General features: G+C 47.9%; 1 protein-coding gene and 1 non-coding gene across 2 annotated transcripts; one reads left to right on the top strand and one right to left on the bottom strand.

Moving 5' to 3' along the window:
• Nucleotides 1–4,967: 4,967 nt before the first annotated feature.
• LOC112888186 lies at nt 4,968–5,107 on the bottom strand. Its single transcript, XR_003227730.1, has one exon. It is a non-coding gene; the product is annotated as a small nucleolar RNA Z247 (small nucleolar RNA).
• Nucleotides 5,108–12,500: 7,393 nt separating this feature from the next.
• Nucleotides 12,501–15,476, top strand: LOC112887953 (serine/threonine-protein kinase-like protein At3g51990). Its single transcript, XM_025954251.1, has one exon. It carries the CDS (start codon nt 12,824–12,826, stop codon nt 14,687–14,689), a length of 1,866 nt encoding a protein of 621 aa, XP_025810036.1. The 5' UTR covers nt 12,501–12,823; the 3' UTR covers nt 14,690–15,476.
• Nucleotides 15,477–19,594: the final 4,118 nt, after the last annotated feature.

Here is a 19,594-nt window from a genome sequence, read left to right as displayed (position 1 = left end):
GCATGTGCACCCGCACGAAATTGCAGAATCAATAACTAGGAGCAAATTTTCACCATATTTATATATAATGATCAAATCAATACCTCATGAGGCAAGCGCGTCCTCCTCCAGTTTGCTCTAACTTCGCCACTGTCCCCGTTTTACAATGAAATTGAGCTCACTACAGCCATATTTTGTACCTTTTCAAGTTGTGGACGATGGACTAACCCTGCAGGCATTGCATGCATCGTCCAAATCCAAATCCCAAAACATCTCCAGATCTTCGTTAGCCGGTTTAATTGTAGCGAAATTTGCTTAAACGGCCAAGTACGACATGTAGGAACCGGACACGATTTGAAATTTTGTGCACCTGATGACTGGACTACCTGAATCCCGCGTGCGGTGATGCGCCCCCTCCATCAATTCATCAGCGGCTCGATACGCCTCGCGAATTGAATGGATCGGAGCGGCCCATGCTGCCATGCATGCATGCACGCACGCACGGCGTCGCCAGGCCGCCAGCCAACCAGCAGCCGGATTATTCGCCTCACCTGGATCGTCGGCACGGCACAACTAGCTGAGCGCACACCGTCCCAGGGTTCGATCAGGTGCCGCTGCCAGCCACGCGAACGCCGGGCACCGTACCGGCTGGCCAGTGCTAGCTGTAAAACCATCGATCACTTGTCGGCAGGAGATATCGTTTCTTTTCTCGGATTACCGGGTGCGTTCGTTTTCTGGGGTCCAAATTCAGAGGAATCACATCAAAGAGAATCTTGTCATTTAGAAATATTAAATAAAGTCTAATTACAAAACTAATTGCAGAACCCCAGGGCTAATTCGCGAGACGAATCTAATGAGGTATATTAGTCCATGATTAGTGGATGATTACTGTAGCATCACTATGGCAAATTATGGACTAATTAGGCTCATTAAATTTGTCTCGTGAATTAGCATCCATCTGTGCAAAAAGTTTTGTAATTAAACTTTATTTAATACTTCTAAATAACAAGATTCTCTTTGATGTGATGGGTCTAAAATTTAGAGGGTAGGAAACGAACGCACCAATCGCGAACGTGCATGGGCTTGGGTACAGACCCCTTTTTGGCGAGGATGAGGATACAGTGTGTAAGTTGGAAGGAAGGCGATGCCTCAACCAGGGCCGCCGTAGGTTGTTTATATAATACATGTGAAGATACATATTGAGTATAATAGGCGGTAACCGAACCAGCCTAGAAACCAGGAACAAAGTCCTTGGTGATTACGCAAGGGACCAGGAACAAATAAGATTCTATTCTTATCTCTTTACTATTCTTATCTCTTTATCTCTAATACCCCCCCTCAATCTGGACTATGCGGAAGCAAATTCAGATTGCGACAAATATTAGTGAATGCAGGTCCTGGCAATGCCTTCGTCGTAATGTCGGCTAGCTGATCTTGTGAAGAGATGATCCTGACATCCAACTGTCCTGAAGCAACACGTTCACGAACAAAATAATAGTCAACTTAGACGTGTTTCATTCGACGATGAAAAATTGGGTTTGCAGTGAGATAGGTGGCACCAAGATTGTCACACCAAAGAGTGGGCGGCCTAGGTAGATTAATACCAAGTTCTCGAAGCAATACTTGAAGCCAAATTAACTCTGCAGTAGCATTAGCAATCTCCTTGTACTTAGCCTCTGTGCTAGACCGAGATACAGTAGGATGTTTTCGAGAGCCCCAGGATATAAGATTTTCTCCAAAAAAGATAGTGAAGCCACCAGTACTCCGGCGATCATCCGGATTCCCCGCCCAATCAGCATCTGAAAACGCACTTAAGAGGGGCGCTGAAGTTTTTGTGATAGAAAGACCCATGCCAGTTGTTCCACGAAGATACCTGAGTATTCTTTTGACCGCCGCCCAATGAGCAGTAGTCGGCGCAGACATGAATTGGCATACACGGTTTACCGAGAATGATATGTCCGGCCTGGTAAATGATAGATATTGCAATGTGCCAACAACACTTCTATACTTAGTTGCGTCTTCTGGAGAGAGTGGGTCACCATCTCTTAGAGATAACTTGTCAGCAGGGAGCATGGGTGTTGATACCGGCTTGGACGTCTCCATATTAGTGCGCATTAGAAGGTCCTGTATATACTTGCGTTGAGTCAACAACAGACCCGTGGATGATTGATGAACCTCTATACCAAGGAAATAGTTGAGATTGCCCAAGTCCTTGACTGCAAAAATGCTTGATAGCTGCTGCAGTAACCGATCAGTGGCTGCTGATGAAGAGCTTACTATGATGATATCATCCACATAGATTAAGATATAAATATGAATGCCCTTCTAATTCAATATAAAAAGGGAAACATCTGCTTTGGACGCTTGAAAACCAAGCTCAAGAAGTGCGCCACTTAAACGAGCAAACCATGCCCGGGGAGCTTGTTTAAGGCCATACAACGCCTTGTCAAGCTTATAGATGAAATGAGGCCGAGCTGAGTTCTCAAACCCCGGAGGCTGCTTCATATAGACATCCTCTTCAAGAATCCCATGCAAAAAAAGCATTTTGAATGTCAATCTGTCGAAGACACCAATTGTTGGAGACAGCAAGAGATAGCAATAAACGAATAGTAGTTGGTTTGACCACCGGACTGAACGTGTCATCATAATCAACTCCATACTGCTGTTTAAAACCTTTGGCCACCAGTCGAGCTTTGTATCTATCAATAGTTTCATCAGCTTTATGCTTCAACCTGAACACCCATTTGGAATCGATGATGTTGAGACTATCTTGAGGAGGGATTAGATGCCATGTTTCATTCTTAATCAGTGCATCAAACTCATCGTGCATAGCCTAAACTCCAGAGTGGATGCTTCATAGCAATAACATGAGATGTAGGTTCAGATGGAGAAACCCGAGAAACCGAGTAAGTAACTGTACCATCTGTGCGCCTTTTTGGTTGCCTGATATTGTGCTTAAGCCTAGTCTCGTACGGATGCACGGAAGCCTTGGATAAATCAGCAGGAGCAGCTGCTGTAGAGAGCCCCACATAATCTTCATCTGAATCAGAGGAAACCAAATGATCAGACTGCAGCTGCGGCAGAGATTCAGAGGTCGATTCTTCCACGGTCGCAGGCGCGACCGGCTGGGTGGGTGTGCCAGTGTCCCCTGCATGTGGTACAGCGGGCGACCCGGCGGTTGGTGGCGCAGGGGCCGATGCAGGTACATCTGGCGCTGGACCTGAGGACGGGACGCCGCAGGTGGTAGTTGCGCAGGGCGACGATCCCGGGGCGGATGTCGGCGCAGAACTGGTAAGCTCCGGAATATCTGTGGCAAGATAATCTGCACAAGACAAATTAGCAGGAAGCAAATTCTGCAACCGGTTAATATCCTCGTTAATACTGTTATCGCCCTCTGGTTGATCAAAGTTTGATGAAGGGTGGGAAAAAGGAAAAACGGCCTCATCGAAGATGACATCACGCGAGATGTAGACACGACCGGTTTCTTTATCAAGACATTTGTACCCTTTATGATTGGAGCTATACCCAAGAAAAACACAGGGTTTTGAACGAAATTCGAGTTCGTTCTTGTTGTAGGGACGAAGATGAGGCCAGCATGCGCACCCAAAGATGCGCAACATAGAATAATTGGGTGGGGTTTTAAAGAGGCGCTCAAGAGGTGACAGATTATCAAGAACACGAGTAGGAAGCCTGTTTATAAGATAAGTGGCAGTCATAAAAGCTTCATCCCAGAATTTTATTGGCATTTTAGAGTGTGCTAGTAAGGTAAGACCGGTCTCGACAATATGACGATGTTTTCTTTCGGCTGAACCATTCTGTTGGTGGGTGTGAGGGCAAGAGATGCGATGTGCTATGCCTAAGGACTTAAAAAAGGTGTTATGAAGCTTTTGATATTCGCCCCCCCCCCCCCCAGTCAGACTGCACACATTTAATTTTAGTATCAAGGAGGCGTTCTACATGATTTTTAAACTGAACAAAAATGCGCTGAACATCAGTCCTATCAACCATGAGATAGATCCATGTGAATTTTGTGAAATCATCAATAAAACTAATATAATAGCGAAAACCACCAACAGAAGGTGGAGCTGGACCCCAGACATCAGAATGTATAAGCTCAAGAGGCATGGTAGTATGATGAATTGAAATATTATAAGGAAACCGGTGATTCTTGCCTAACTGAGGCATTACAAACTGATGACAAGGTAGACTTCTTGGAACAAGGTAAATTATTAAGACGAAGAATAGACCTAACAACTTGCGGGGATGGATGACCAAAGCGTGCATGCCACTGATCTGGCTGCACGGAAGAAGACACAAAAGCTTGTCGTAGAGACGCGGCATTAGATGGCTTAATAGGGTAGAGGCCGGATTCACACTTTCCTTCAAGAAGAAGCTGCCTGGTGGCTCGATCCTTGATAAAATAAGACCAAGGATGAAATTCAAAAAACACATTATTGTCACGAGATAATTTATGAACTGATAAGAGATGCTTAGATATATTTGGAACATGAAGAACATTGTTGAGAGCCAGAGGTCGAGTATCAGTATGAAGAGAACAATAACCAGTATGCAAAATACGCAAACCTGCTCCATTGCCCACTTGGACCGTGTCGCCACCGGTGTACTTCTCTCGTAGGGTAAGACAATCCAAATCACTGGTGATATGGTCCGTAGCACCAGTATCATTATACCAGTTTGGATCCAAGTTGTAGGAGTTCGTCGCCGCAACAGCTGCAGATGGTTGTTCTTCATTGTATGATTCATCCATCCGGTACCAGCACCAGACAGCCGTGTGGCCCTCTTTGCCACAGATTTGGCATTTGGGACGAGGGCACGAAGGGCCGGCGCCACGACCAGCCGGCGGCGCACCACGCCCACGGCCGCGACCTCGGCCACGACCGCGGTTGCCAGGCGCACCACTGCGACCAGCGACATGAGCCGACGTTCCAACTTGATGGCGAACTTCCGATAGATGCTTCTACTGGCGCGCTTCATACGATAACAGATGAGCATAGACGTCATCTAATGACAACGCCTCGCTTCTTGTGGTCATGGACGTGACAAACGGATCATAGTCCGCGCCCAGACCAGCCAGCAGGTACGCAATGATCTCGTCATCGCGAAGAGGTGCGTCGGCCGCAGCAAGTTCAACTGCGAGACTCTTGATTCTGCTGAAGTAGTCCGCAGCAGATTGATCCTTCTTGGTGGCGGTAGCAAGATCCACACGGATTTGAACAATCCGTGCGCGTGAGGCCGACGCGAATTGCCGTTGCAGGATGTCCCAAACTTCCTTAGCCGAGGTCGCTGATGTTACATCGCCCAGCACGGCCTCGGACATGGAGGACAGCAAGCCGCTCAGAACTTGCTGATCTTGATCATACCAGCGGGCGTACTGTGGGTTGGGAACAAGTGCGGCATCAGGAGCAGTAGACGCCGGAACCAAGATTGACGGCGGTGGTGTCGAGCCATCAACATAGCCCATGAGTTTCATGCTTCGTAGGAAGGGAAGAAGCTGGGCACGCCACAATAGGATAGTAACGGCATGATGAATTGGGATAGTAGGAGCAGAGGAGGTGGTGGAGGAGAATTGGGTGACAAACATGGTCGCCGGGAAGAAAAAACCTTGACTCTGATACCATGTAAGTTGGAAGGAAGGCGATGCCTCAACCAGGACCGCCGTAGGTTGTTTATATAATACATGTGAAGATACATATTGAGTACAATAGGCGGTAACCAAACCAGCCTAGGAACCAGAAACAAAGTCCTTGGTGATTACGCAAGGGACCAGGAACAAATAAGATTCTATTCTTATCTCTTTACTATTCTTATCTCTTTATCTCTAATACAGTGCAGACTACGTACATGTGATCTGAAGAGGCTTGAACGAACCAAAGGTGCAAATGGAATGGCATCATCTGCCATCAGTCATCGGTCTGGTGGCTCATACCTGGAAGGCGAAGCTGCCGGCCGGCCTAGAATATGTGATCCATGCTACCTTCGGATGCTTTTAGAGGACGGGCACGGTAATTACAAATCTGTGGAAGAATCTTTAGTACAGTACAACAGTGGTTGGCTAGAGTATCTGAGTAGCATCCAGCGAGTTCGGGTTCCAATCCTCACGGGACGCTCCCGCTAGTTTACGGGGCTAGTATGAAAAAGAATAATCCTCTCACCAGCATAGCCGAAAACCGTGGGAGCGATCGAAACCCTACAGATCCTAGTTTCTTTTACATATTTACAAATCTAGCTCTGATCCCAACTAGCGTGTAGCGCACTCGGGTCTCTCTGAAAACCGCTACACCTTTCCAGCAGTAGCTGCTGCCGAGGAAATTTGTCAAAAGAAAATAGCTCAAGTGGTGGCAAGTTCATCGTACAGATGCACTCGATATCATAGCACCCATTTGCTAGTAGTAAAATGCATGGAAACGTACGGCCGGTTTGGTTGCCAAAATGAGCAAGTCATCGAGAGCTCGTGAGTCGCGACCAAGAGGGCCAGGCCAGCCAATCTATATCCCCAACAAAGACCGTGTACTGACTGTTGGTCGCCACAACTGATGTTACCTTACATGCACTTGTTTGTAAACAAGTTGCTAGCGCGCTGCATGTTGTTTCTTCGGAGGCTTTCGTTTCCGTAGGTTCCATGCACCGCGCCGCCATAGGAAAATAGGATCTGGTGGGCCGGCAAGTGGAAGTAATAATCATACAGTGCTGATGAGATGCCGCTGTCGAGATAATTTGGCACTGTTATGAATCTTGAAAATTAGTGGAAACTCTTTCAGGAATTCAGGAAGCTGCTGGAAAAGCAGCAGCATCGGTGTGGCCGCGGAGTCACGGGTGCATGACTTTCACCCGTCAAGGTTTGAATTGAATCCCGACCTCTACCTGTATACTTCATCTAATTTTTTTTTAAAAAAAAGTTGTTGAAACATCGTGCTCGGCTCAATGGAACTGATGATGGATTTCACTAGTTTGCTAGAATTTTTCGTCTTTTCGCAAGTAAAAGAAAAGCGGGAGCTTTCGAAGTGTTTCTGCAATTCTCTTCTTAGGGTCCGTTCCTTTCACCCCTGTAAAGCCCGAAACATCTAAATTTTAGAGGTCCGGCACCGAACAGCCCTCTAATCCAGTCTCTAATAAAACCGCGATTCTTTAGAGGGAGCGAGCACTCTAAAATTTTTAGAGCCCTCTAATAGAAAACGAACACACCCTTAGTACAGTTACAGCGCACACTAGCTGGATCTGGAAAGCCTGGAATGCTTGATGGAAACGGCAAAGAGGGAAACGTTCGGCAGTCAGAAGAGCAGCAGCGAAAGAGGGAATTGCATCGTATTGGGCTCCAGCCGAACTAAAAGGCCCAACTCACGAGAAAGTTTGCGAACGCGAACCAGGCCAGCATTCACAGCCATCGCCAGACCAAAGTCAGCCCATCCGAGGGCGGACAATCAATCAATCAATCGTACGCGAAACAAACAACTGGCCCAACACGATAGCTCTATTAGCTCGCTCTCTCTCTCTACTAGATGGGTACAGGCGTACAGCGCCGCGAGGCGATGCTCGCGCGCGCCCTCGCCGCTCGCTTCGGCAGCTCGGCCAGCGGCCGGCAGCCGGAGCTTGCTAGCTTTAGGGCGCTCGCGCGCCAACGCAGCCCCGTGCCTTTTCCGGCTAGTGCGCTGCTCTCGCTGGTCATCGTCCGCGCCTGCTGCTTTCGAGGGGCGGGCGAGAGAGACCGGGACGCAGGCACGCCGCGCACGCAGCGCCGTCTCGGTGTCTCAAAAGGCACGCGCGCGACAAAAGCGGGGGGGCGCCTGCAAAGCCGCTTTGCGGGCTCATGAAAAGCGGCCGACCTGAAGCGAGAGTTTCAAGTTTGAACACTTGAGGCTCCGATGTCTCGATGAGGCCGGAGGCACTTTCAGGCTTCTTCCACCCCCCCCCCCCCCTTCTTTTTGGCATTTCTGCCGGGAGTAATCATGATGGCGTCGTAGACTTTGGCCTTCATCAAACCTGTCCGAATCAGAACGTGGACTTTGGCCGGCGAGAGACGAGGGAGCATGGCCGATTGGCCGAACATGCACCGCTGTAGTAGCCTGTAGTAAACGCGTCTGCTTGCTTGCCCGCACTCGGGTCGCACGGCCGTGTAGCGGTAGACAGCAGCGGCACGAACGGTTTCTCGGTGGGTGCTACTGGGAATTAATGAGGGTTCGTGCGTTAATCGGCAGCGCTTGATCGGCTCAGCGTTCGTTTCTCGACTGAAGCCAATGCATTTGTGAAGCTATAGCTACTAAACCAGTTATTTGGACTGACCGAACGCCTGCCTTTCCTTTTCCTTTGTGCCAATTTGTAATGCCACTTGGCTTTAGTGAAGCTGGGCCGGCCGGCCTGACGCTACAGGCATGTTATCGATAATCAATTATCGTGATGCCCAAGTGGCGCTCCGATTATCAAGTCATTGCGCCATTATTACGGACAAATTAATTCTAGGATAGAGCTCTTTCTACGATAAGCAATGTTGAGAAGCAGCTGTGATCGATTTGGGCAGCCTCTGCACTGAACCACGATCACGATGGGCTGATCAGGCGCCTTCAAGAACTGCCGTCTCATGGCCGGCAGCCCGGCACCGGAACAGAATACAAAAATATAATAGGCAAGTCAGATCTTTTTTAGAAGATCGGTGAAATGAAACTCCACTGAGATTTTGCTGCCCACGGCCTCGTAACAAGTAAACTACTAGGCCTGGAGGAGTGTGAAGTAAGCAACGATTTGACCGGCCAGTGCGAAACACACTTTTGTTTTTGGTTTTAATCTTCTGAAGTCAGACATGGTTATCCATGGAAGCCTAGGGTTTCCCAACAGAAGCTGCAGGACGTCACCTGATTCTTTTCACTTCCATCCATAGGAAAACATCACCAGCCTTTTCTATTATTATTTCGCCCTCAGAGTCAGAAGTTCAGAGGCTCAAGAACAACTGAAACTTGTATCCATCCGCGGACCGCCGACGTCATCCCTTCGTCTCAGCCCTCAGGCCAAAGCAAGTACAATGATTTTTATATAATCCCATAAAGATAACCGGCGATCAACAGGTCAGATTAGCTGGATGCGGTGGCACGTGCGGGCAGGGGGAGAGCTCCAAGTACAGAGATTCCTCCCTTGCCGGCCGGGGTAATCCGATAACCCCTCTCCCTCCTCATCCCCACTGAAACTCCCACTCCTGGCATTGTAGTATAACTGAAAGAAAACTGGAGATTTTTCTTGAAGAAAGAATCTGGATGGCTCCGGTTGCGGCCACATGCGGCGTCGTGCCGGCACTGAGATCACGGTCCGAATTAAGCTATTGTGCCGTGTAACACAAAACAAAATAGCGGCTGCCTTTAGGTTTGAATCCGTTCGGCTGCGGGTCTTAAAAATGGATTTGCTACAGCGACATCCTCGCCAAATGGCACCGATTTGAGACGAGCGTAAACTAACGCGGCAGGGAGGGGCGACGTGTCCTTCCCACGCTCGCCACGATTTGCGCGCTGTGACCACGATCATTTCCCGTTCCGTTTCGATCTTCCGAGCCCTGAATTTTTTTATTTTTAACTTTTTTAATAATATTTTAGAAATAACTTGTCCCGAATTTAATTTCCACGCCGTGATCCTTTAGTCACACTGACCGAGGGGCGCGGCAGGATAACACTGTCACGCTACGTGCAGCGGCGCGACAGCCTTGCCACGCTGGCCGCTCCGGGGCGTGCATGTGTTGTGACAAGGCTGTCGCGTCAAGGACGATGGCGCGACGAGCCCGACTTAACAGCCAGCACCCAGTCCTCCCCCTCCTCCTCCCTCACTTCCTTTCTTTCTCCGACTGAGTCCGAGAGCTCCTGTGCCACCCCTCGCCACTAGCCTCAGATCCACTCCAAATCAACTGATTTGGGGTGGGAAAAGTAGGAGAAATCATTTCCCATCCTTAATCGAAAGTAATCACCCTAAAAAATTCTCTTTTCTTGGTGGATTTCTTAGTTTGTTGCATTGATAGGTGACCTAGGGTTAGAATGATAAATTAAAAAAATATAGTTCACGTGATAGTTTATTTGTTTTATATGTTTGATTTGGATATAGTATTTGTACTGCCTGCAGATTTGACGTGTACAATTAGTTGCATGTACTAAATTTTGTAGTTAGTAATTGATTTTAGGTATGCATAGTATGGTGTAAATTATTTTCCGAATGTTAGATTGTCACGTTATGTTGTTTAGTACACTTGTATAGAGTTTTTTAGCACACTTAGATAAAATCGTATTGTAACTTTTTCTTTTAGAACATCATGTATTTTCAAAAAAATTGAAAATTAAAGATTAATAGTCAACCAAATGAAGTTGTAGTATCCACAAACTATAGCAATTATTCTTTTACATTTATTTTTCATATTTATTGTTTGGTAATTACGGAATGTACGTAGGCACGATGAACAACCAAAGTGATCGGGATAAACTGCTTGGTTATGGACAGTACCTATCGGAGTACGATAGGATGCCCCGTCCCTCCTGCACTTCCAGTCTTATTTTATCGATGTTATTCTGGTAATATTCCTACATAAATAAAACAATCAAGACATACTAAAACTGACGGGAGAGCATTCTATGTTTGTAAGTGGAAGTCTTCGTTCTCCCATTGCCAATATTGCTACTTTTTTCCAGTGGATCGATGGGCTGGATAAGTTTGATCCTAGGATCCGGCTATTCCCGTACAAGAAGTGGAAGACCAAGCCTTACAATAAATTTAGACAGTGGGTGCCTCCACCACCAAACCCTCTTCTGATAACAGAAGAAGAGAAGCAAGATGCTACCATTATACTTGTAAAGAATTCTCCCCTGTATCATTGTGGTGCTCATGCCAAGCTTCATAGACCAAACATTGGTGTGCCTTCTAAGTTCACACCCTTTTTCCGATGCTCGCTAAAGACACATGTAAGTATAGTGCAATTTGTTGTGTATTATTTTCATGATGAGGTTGATTATTTTAGTTTATCATAGTACGCCTGCTGTTATGTGTCATGCAGGATGGATGGCCGTTACGTGACTTCAATGAGTATATTTATGATCCTAGATCTTATTGGCCCACGGAAGAGGAAGTGTCGAGAGTTTGAGATTGGGAAGAAACCTTGATCACGTGAGAGTACTCCTAGCGTTCGCTGCAAGTGTGGTATTTCGCTCACAGAAGGCGTAGTACCTTCTTCTACGGGTTCTACTATTGCCACAGAGATTATCGGGTGCGTATCCGGCTTTTTCTTTTTACCTCTTAATCATTGTACTACATTTTGTAGTGCTTAATGTTTGGCTCTCAATTTTTTGGAAGGAGGGAAGAACTTGCGATTGGGAGTGGTTTTAAGGTTGGTATGATCTAATATTGGATTTGAGCAAATACTTAGAGCTTTGGAAGTCTAGAAAAACTGCAGATATAAGAGAGAAGATAAGAGGGAGCATAATATTCCATTACCTGATTGCTCTATTCTTCTTAGCATGTTTTGCAAAACCTCCATTGTGAATATGGAAAGAAGGCATGTGATAGGACCAGTTTTGAGGAATGCATTGTGTATTGGAGAAGGAACAGAGACAAGTATCCATGACCGCTAACTAACAAGGTGCGTAATCTTATTGAGTTGAGAAAGAAAAAGGAGCGTGAGATGAAGAAGCGGAGGTTGAGGGAGGAAAGGGCAAAACAAGGTTTTATCGTTGATCCAAATAAAAAATATCCAAAAGGTTTATGGGAAGAATTTTTCAGAAACTGGAGGCTAACAAGTGGAGGGCCAAGATGGAAGAGTTAGTTAGGGAGGTTCAGATGGAGATAAACATTACTTGCTGATTTGGCTCACCAAATCCCCAACTTGGAAAAGGAAGTGATCCAACGAACGGGAGGTGTTTGGTGTTAGAGCGGCACAATGAAGGCAATGTAGGCACTCGTTGATGACTTACCTAGATGATCATGATGATCGCTAAGGGAAAGGAGTGGATATTCCCAATTGAGTGGGCAATGAAGATGACAATGATTCGGTGACGATGAGTTTGCTACAGCCCAGCGCTACGTTAGCGGCAGCGCCCGCAGCTGCCACGGTTGTCGTGCTGCCGCATGTTGTGCGACAATATTGTTCTGCCGTGCCCCTCAGCCTGATGTGACCGTAAGGGATGAGTTATTTTTAAAATATTATTAAAAAAAGTTAAAAATAAAAAAAATCGAGCTCCGAGTGGTAGTACGTGGGAGCGGACTTGCGACCCGACGCGAGCTGGGGGCCAAAAAAATGTGCGGCATCCCACGTAGCACTCACCACTCAGCTCCAACACAAACACAAAGATCGCGGTGCCCACTCGCTCCACTCCCTGGTGTCTCGCTCCGTCGGTCCCCTCGTTTCCTACCTCTCGGAGACTCGGGCTGGCTGACGCTGCGATCCATCTGTCCGAGCGCTACGTGGGAGCGGACCTGGCGGGGAACCACGCGGGACCACGTGTTGAGGGAGGCGCCTTTTCCTCTCGTCGGCGGCCCCTCGCCTAGTCGCCTCGCGAAAGCGCCCGCGGCGCGGTGATTATCCGGTCGTCTCGCCGGTCGCCGCCGCTCCGAAACCCGGGCAAAATTTCACCACCGCCGCTCCCGCACCCACGCGCGCGGCGGCAGGCCGGGACCCTATCCCAGTTCAGTTTCGAGTTTTCTCTCACCCGGCAAAAAACACGCACCCGAAGGCCAGGAGGCACATTTCCACACGCCCCGTTTCGGATCCCCTTTTCCTTCTCTTGTTCCCTTCTCTCTTCCCCCAACTCCTCCCCGGCGGGCGACGGCGGAGGGCCCCCGCGGCGACCCGAGCAGCGGTGGTGGGCGCCGGATGGGGTACCTCTCGTGCCGCGCGGACTCGTCCGTGGCGACGTGCCGCTCCATCACGGCCATCTCGCCGCTCCCCATCTCGCGCCGCTCCTCCAGGCCTGCCGCGCTGCCGGGCGCCCCGGCGGCCGCCGCCGCCATCGAGCGCTTCGACTACGCGGAGCTGGAGGCGGCCACGTCCCACTTCGCGGACGCCGCGCTGCTGGGAAGGGGCAGCCACGGGGCCGTCTACAAGGCCGTGCTCCCCTCGGGCCGCGCCGTGGCCGTCAAGCGACCCTCCCCGCGCCGCCCCGAGGTGGACAACGAGATCTGCATCCTCTCCTCCGTCCGGGGCCCGCGCCTCGTCAACCTCCTCGGCTTCTCCGACACCGGCCCTGGCCCCGGACCCGCCGCGCGCCTGCTCGTCGTCGAGTACATGCCCAACGGCACACTCTACGACCTGCTCCACTCCAACCCGCGCCCGCCGGGCTGGCCGCGCCGCCTCCGCCTCGCGCTCCAGACCGCCAGGGCGCTGCGCGCGCTCCACGACGCCGACCCACCCGTCATCCACCGCGATGTCAAGTCCGCCAATGTCCTGCTCGACGCCAACCTCGACGCGCGACTCGGCGACTTCGGCCTCGCCCTCCGCGTGCCCAGGGCCACCGGCGCCAATGCCGCCGCCGCCGCCACGCCCGCGCCCGCGGGCACGCTGGGCTACCTCGACCCGGCCTACGTCACGCCCGAGAGCCTCAGCACCAAGACGGACGTCTTCAGCTTCGGGATCCTGCTGCTCGAGATCATGAGCGGCCGCAAGGCCATCGACGTCCAGCACTCGCCGCCGTCGGTCGTCGAGTGGGCGGTGCCCCTTCTGCGCAAAGGCAGGGTGGCCGCTCTGTTCGACCCGCGCGTGGCGCCGCCGCGGGACCCGGCCACCCGCAAGGACCTGGCCGCGCTGGCGGCGAGCTGCGTGCGCTCGTGCAGGGAGCGGCGGCCGTCCATGGCCGACATCGTCGAGCGGCTCAGGGTTCTCAGCAAAGCAGTGTCTGCTAAGGTGTGGAATGGGCTCGCCGACGGGCTTGCGGTGGTCGGCAACCCTTGTGCCGTCGTTGATGTTCAGAAGACCATCTCGAAGCGAGCCCCCGCCAGCAGCAGAGCTGAATCAGAGCGGGAATCAACTTCAGCATTGACGTTTGATGATGATGAAAAGGAGGAGGCAGATGCAGAGGCCTTGGAGGAGGATCAGGTACCGTTGGTTGGCGCCAAGAAGTCACCCCGGCGGCTGAAGAACGGGATAGTCTTGTCTGAGGCTGGGGCTCGGGAGAGGAGAAATCTCTTGGAGCTGATGGCTCGGATAGATGGTGTTGCCGGCCAAAGATTCGGCATTAGCAGAGCCCGGACAGTTCGTGCTACTGGTGAGCTTATTGAAAAGGATGCGGTGTTGCTCCTAAGGAGGAACAAGACTGTAAGAGTTGTTGGATCTGAGGCACTCCCAAAATCCGAAAGGATTTCTCACTTTGATGTGAAGATAAAACACAAAGTGGTGAAAGAACAAGAGAAGGCAGGGGAAGTACAAGCTAAGGTTGAGGAAGTCCAAGCCAAGGCAGGGGAAGTTCAAGAGAAAGAAGAGAAAAACCAAGAGAATGCATGTGGAACCCAAGAAAGTTCCAAGGAAATAGTGGGAGAAGCAGATGAATTGCTGCTAGAAAAGATGGAGGCAAACCTTGACAAAGAAGAGAGATTTCAAGAAAAGAAAGGGCAAAGCCTTGAAAAAGCAGAAATTGTTAACGACAATGAAGGCAACATCCAAGGTACCACAGAGAAGATCCGAGAAAGTGAAGGGGAAATCCAAGACAAACTAGAGAAAATCCATTTGAACAACGGGGAGAGTTGAATTTGTACAATGTTCTTGACGTCAGTTTAATCAATTATCGCCTTGCAGCTTATCTCAAGGACAAAGCTCGTGAGATGGAAATCTCATTCCCAGGGCCTAGCTATCTTCATGGTAATGGGATTCTACCAGAAGTATTGGTGATTGGCCGATACAGCCTTGAATTCAGATCCAAGCAATGTGATCTACCATTTGGGAACACCAGCGATGACAAATACTCCCCAGCTATTGAATCTTGGGTGATAGCCAATGCAACAGTTTCCTGGCGATATCTTCAGATTCGATTTAAGCAACTGGTAATCATTGGGCTGCTTCAATCCGAGTCAGGTGGAGGCGTGGAGCTTCAAAAGGCTGCAGTGCTAATTAAAGTAGATTATTGTAGGGATGTAGCATTCTTTCGTTGATTATTTTTCCTGCCTGCATTCAACAAGAAGCATCAACTGTTGAAATTGATTTGTATATATGTAGGCATGGTGGTAGCTACAGTAGTGTAAGGACGGCAGAACTCTGAGATCCAAACAAACAAAGAGCAGTAGATCTCCAGATTCGATTTAAGCAACTGGTAATCATTTCACAGCTTCAAACCGGGTCAGGTGGAGCTTCAAAATGGCTGCTAGTTTCAGTAGATTGTTGTAGTATTCTTTCGTTGAATATTTTTGCTGCCTGCATACAATGAAGCAACAAGAAGCATGGAATGCCGAGTTGATTTGTATATGTGTAGGATGGTGGTAGCTGCAATGTATTTTAAGAAAATTTATGTTGGCATTTCCACCTTGAGAAGGTACATCAAGTGGACATGTCCTCGTGAAATGCTCACATGCTCATGTTCTAGTCCAGATATTGACTGCTTCATTTTATTGCTTATGTTGGACAAACACTCCATAAAAATATGAGCATCTGCTCTGTTAGTCTAGGATGTTTTGCAATTGTTCTACCATGTTTTATAGTGTTCTAAACAAACTTAAACCTCCCGTCATGTTTGGAGAATTTATCAATCAACAGCTACTAGTACGATACTCTTAACACTGTTGCTTTGCAAAAGTTAGGTGCCATGTTTAATTACTTCAAAAGGCATTGATATGTCGAGGTCCCAAGGGTGATCTGCAGCTGCGTAGTCTTATCCTTTTTCTTCCATAGATTTTGATAGGGTGTCTGCAATTGCACATCATTCTTGTCCACTACTTAAATGGGTGCATTTTTTTTGAAAGGAAATTAAATGGGTGCATTCATTGCTAACATATTCATCACATGAACTGTGCGGAGCAACTGAGAGCAAACGCATAGCAGCTCCGTATCCATCTGATTGGATCGCCCAACTGCCTGCTCCGTTCTGTGAGGTTAATGCACTATTTAATATGTCCCCATATTCAAATAAAATATTCTAAGAAAATTGATGAAAAAAATATTCACCACATATTCATTTGCTCACTTGAAAAAAGGACTGAAAAATTCATTCTTGCTGTGGGTTCTGTTGGAAATTCATTTTCTCGTATGAGATTATGCTGACACGATCTACAGAGATGTCAAGGCACATGGTTTTACTTTGATTTGTCACTGCACATCTACATCACATTGTTCCCAAATTCGCGGCTTGTTTTGTATTTTGCTGAGAAAAGTACACGCTGGAATCAAAGTTAGGAGTATGGTACAGCAGTAGGTGAGACTGAACATGGGATGCAGCGTCAGCATCCGGCCTTGAACATGATCAGATTTCCCTCCTGACATCATACTGCTTGGCATGGCTTACAAATTGTTGCCAGAGCCCAGAGTACAAGATACATGACCGGGGCTCGAACTCGAAGGCGCGATTCTGCAACTGTGGCATTTTTCATTTAAGGAAAACTACGGCAGGTAAGAAGCCGGCCTGAACATATTATTGATGCAAGGTTATTGCATACAAAGTATTATGGGGAGGGGGGTGAAAGGAGAAACAAAATACAGCTGATCAGGCTACACTTCCTGTGTAATTCTCCCACCAGAGGATGAGCGCAGCATCAGATGCACGAGCTCTAAGATACCAGAGATGCAAATCGGCGACAACAAAGCGGATCACTTGCACTAAGGTGTGGTGTTCTTGCTTAAAGTTGAAGGAGTTTCGAGCTTTCCAGATATTCCAGAGAATAGCAGTAGCGACCGTGGATGCTGACTTCGGGGAGTGATTGTCCTGGAACTCCGGGGACAGCCAGAGATCCTTCATTGATCCTAAATAGGGAATATGATTCCACCCCAGGCGCCGCCAGATTCTTGCAGCATCCGGGCAACGCAAAAAGAGATGCTACTGATCCTCCACTTGGTTACGTCTCGAGCAAAAAGGGTGATCAATAATGTTACGTCGGTGGAGAAGGGAGCTGTTTGGGAGCCTCTGGCGGTGCAGCAGCCATAAGAATTGTTTCCCGCGTGGTGTTGCAGCATTACACCAAACCCGGCTCGTAAACTGCTCAATTGGAACTTGGTTCATGTACCAAGAGTAGGAAGCTGAAGAGGAGTAAGGCAGGATCAGGCCATTAGACAAGTCAGCATCAGGCCATCAGCAAGGAGCTTCTAGTATGAGCTGGCATAAACAAGCATTAGTGGATCCAGGAGTCCGGATCATGCATGAGCTATAGTGTCAACGACATTTGCAGGACCAGGCCTTATATGATGGAGGTGAACAGTACCTGAAAGCTACTTGTACAATCAGATATACTTGGAGAAATAAATGTATATTTATGAGAAGGCATGGCACCCTACATGTTAACCTAGATTTTCAGAATTTGGTGATGCCAATTCTACTTTCCCCCAAAAAGAGGTCAGCAATCTACGTGGACTCAGAGTTGTGCCATATCTACACTGGACCCACTGCTTGACAAGTGGCTATTCTTGCACATGTGTCTGAAAAAGAGAGTGTAGCTACCATTCCAGAAGAAGAAAAAGAGAGCCTAAATGTCAAAAGGATATCATTCAAATTGCCATATTAACTGCCTCGTTTTTGCTAATTGTCATATTTCTTACTGACCTCTTTCGTGCAGAAAACCTCCTCTATTCAAAAGTTGCATCTTCCTTTGACCAAGAGCACTGAAAAGCAAATAGTAAAACCGATTATACTCTTCAATTCCCCTGCCACTTCGCGCCATCTACTAGCCAACAAAGCTTCAATAACCCTATACTTACCCTCTCCTCTCCTTGTGTCAAAGATTTCATGAAAGTTCAGGCAGCAAGCTTCAGTGCTCCTACCTGACATGACAGTCCAGTGTCTGTCACAACATGTATTCCTTTTGTGCTCACTGCTTCTGTATACAGTGTGTGATGATCGGTGATTTGCACCCAAAGCACCCAAGAATGTTGAATCTTTCACCTGTCTACGTGACGGCAAAACCGACACCTTCCATGATATCTGCATCGGGACTTGGGCGAATTTGACTGTTTTTCTCTTGGCAGGCCTGAACTTTGTATGGTTGCAAATGTAAGCGTCCGGGGGCGTGAGCATCGTTGCAATTGGTTCTATGCGACGGACTACGTGATACCGTGAGTGACCAGTGCGTTGGGGAGAGCACCGCGTTGGAAGCATGGGCCTGGGCGCCTGTCCGTCGTATGCTGAATGGCAGCGCCTGAGCAGCATCCATGAGACCATGATCCATCGCTCTAGGGCATCATAGACTGAGGAAAATGATCTCACGGGTTGTGAGTTACCTTTTCGGCATTTGCCTTCACCCGGAGAGGAGAGAGTAGGTGATGATATGCCAATATGCCAACCTGACGAGATGTGGATATGCTATCCGGTCTGAATAATTAAGCCATACATGAAAGGCTAGATCAGTGTTAGTTTCCTCTTCATTTCAGCTATCTATTCGCGCCCATGTGGTAGTCTGGTATTTGGGGCTTTGCCTCTCTGAACACCTATGGCAAATTGGCAATTGAGCCGTGTGGTTCTAACATTTGTATTTGTACTCCCTTTTCATTTTCTTCTGGGCGCAGGTGCCTGATCTTTGTATTCATCATCCTATTTGAAGCTGACTTGATTTATTTTTAAGAAAAATAGTTTTGAGTTAAATCTCTAGGACCTGGTGATGAAACTTTGCACTGAATAATTCAAAGTTAGGTGAGAAGTTGAATCTGTCATTTTCGACATATCAAAGGTTGTACCTGACTGGTCTAATAAATTATGCCGAATAGTTAGTAAAAGTAGCTCCTTTTCAACTTCTGATGGAAATGGAAGTGTTACCATCTTACAGATGAGTTAAATCGCCATCAATTCAGAAAGTTGGACACTATTTGTTCAGCAGCAGGTCATTTTCGCTGTCCTGAGAAAACAAATCTTAGTTTGCACAAAACCTGATTTCACCTGCCGCCATAAATCATGATAAAAATCTGGCCCATTATATTGGTCTGAGACTGGGTCATGTCTCATTGTCTTGGCATGTATTGCAGCTATATTTTAAACCAATGTGTAATTGGTAGCCACTAAACATAATATAACAGGATTTATTCGAAAAGTTGTGAGAAATAGTTACAAGGTGCGGTGGAGCAGTGAGCAAAAATGAACCGCACCTTGTAACCATAAAAAAAACAAGCTGAAGTAAGTTTTTTTTTTTGGTAAGGAAGCTGAAGTAAGTTAAGCATAGCTCAGCAGGGGCAGAGCCAGAATTATGTATGCCCTAGGCCTACATGTACCATTTTTGCCTGGTCACGCATGGATCACTAAGGAAGTGTTGGAGTTTATCATATTTCTGCAAAACTCTTATCATGTCCCAAACACCGGTACTCCTTCGAGGCATCATACGGCCCGGGTATTTTTATTCAGATTCCCACCAAATAATGTCAGGTATTCATTGGACGCAGTACAGTAATACAGTGCGAATGGAAATTTTGACTGTTTTGAAATAACTTGAAGAGCATTGATAAAGATGTCATGTCAAACCAGGAAACCGA

This window comes from Panicum hallii, chromosome 3 (assembly GCF_002211085.1).
Source record: "Panicum hallii strain FIL2 chromosome 3, PHallii_v3.1, whole genome shotgun sequence".
In the NCBI taxonomy this organism is placed as follows: Eukaryota; Viridiplantae; Streptophyta; class Magnoliopsida; order Poales; family Poaceae; genus Panicum; species Panicum hallii.
This window is presented reverse-complemented; position numbering and strand designations above follow the sequence as displayed.

Coding starts and splice junctions, on each gene's coding strand:
- LOC112887953 (XM_025954251.1), top strand. CDS start 12,824: ATGGGGTACCTCTCGTGCCGCGCGGACTCGTCCGTGGCGACGTGCCGC.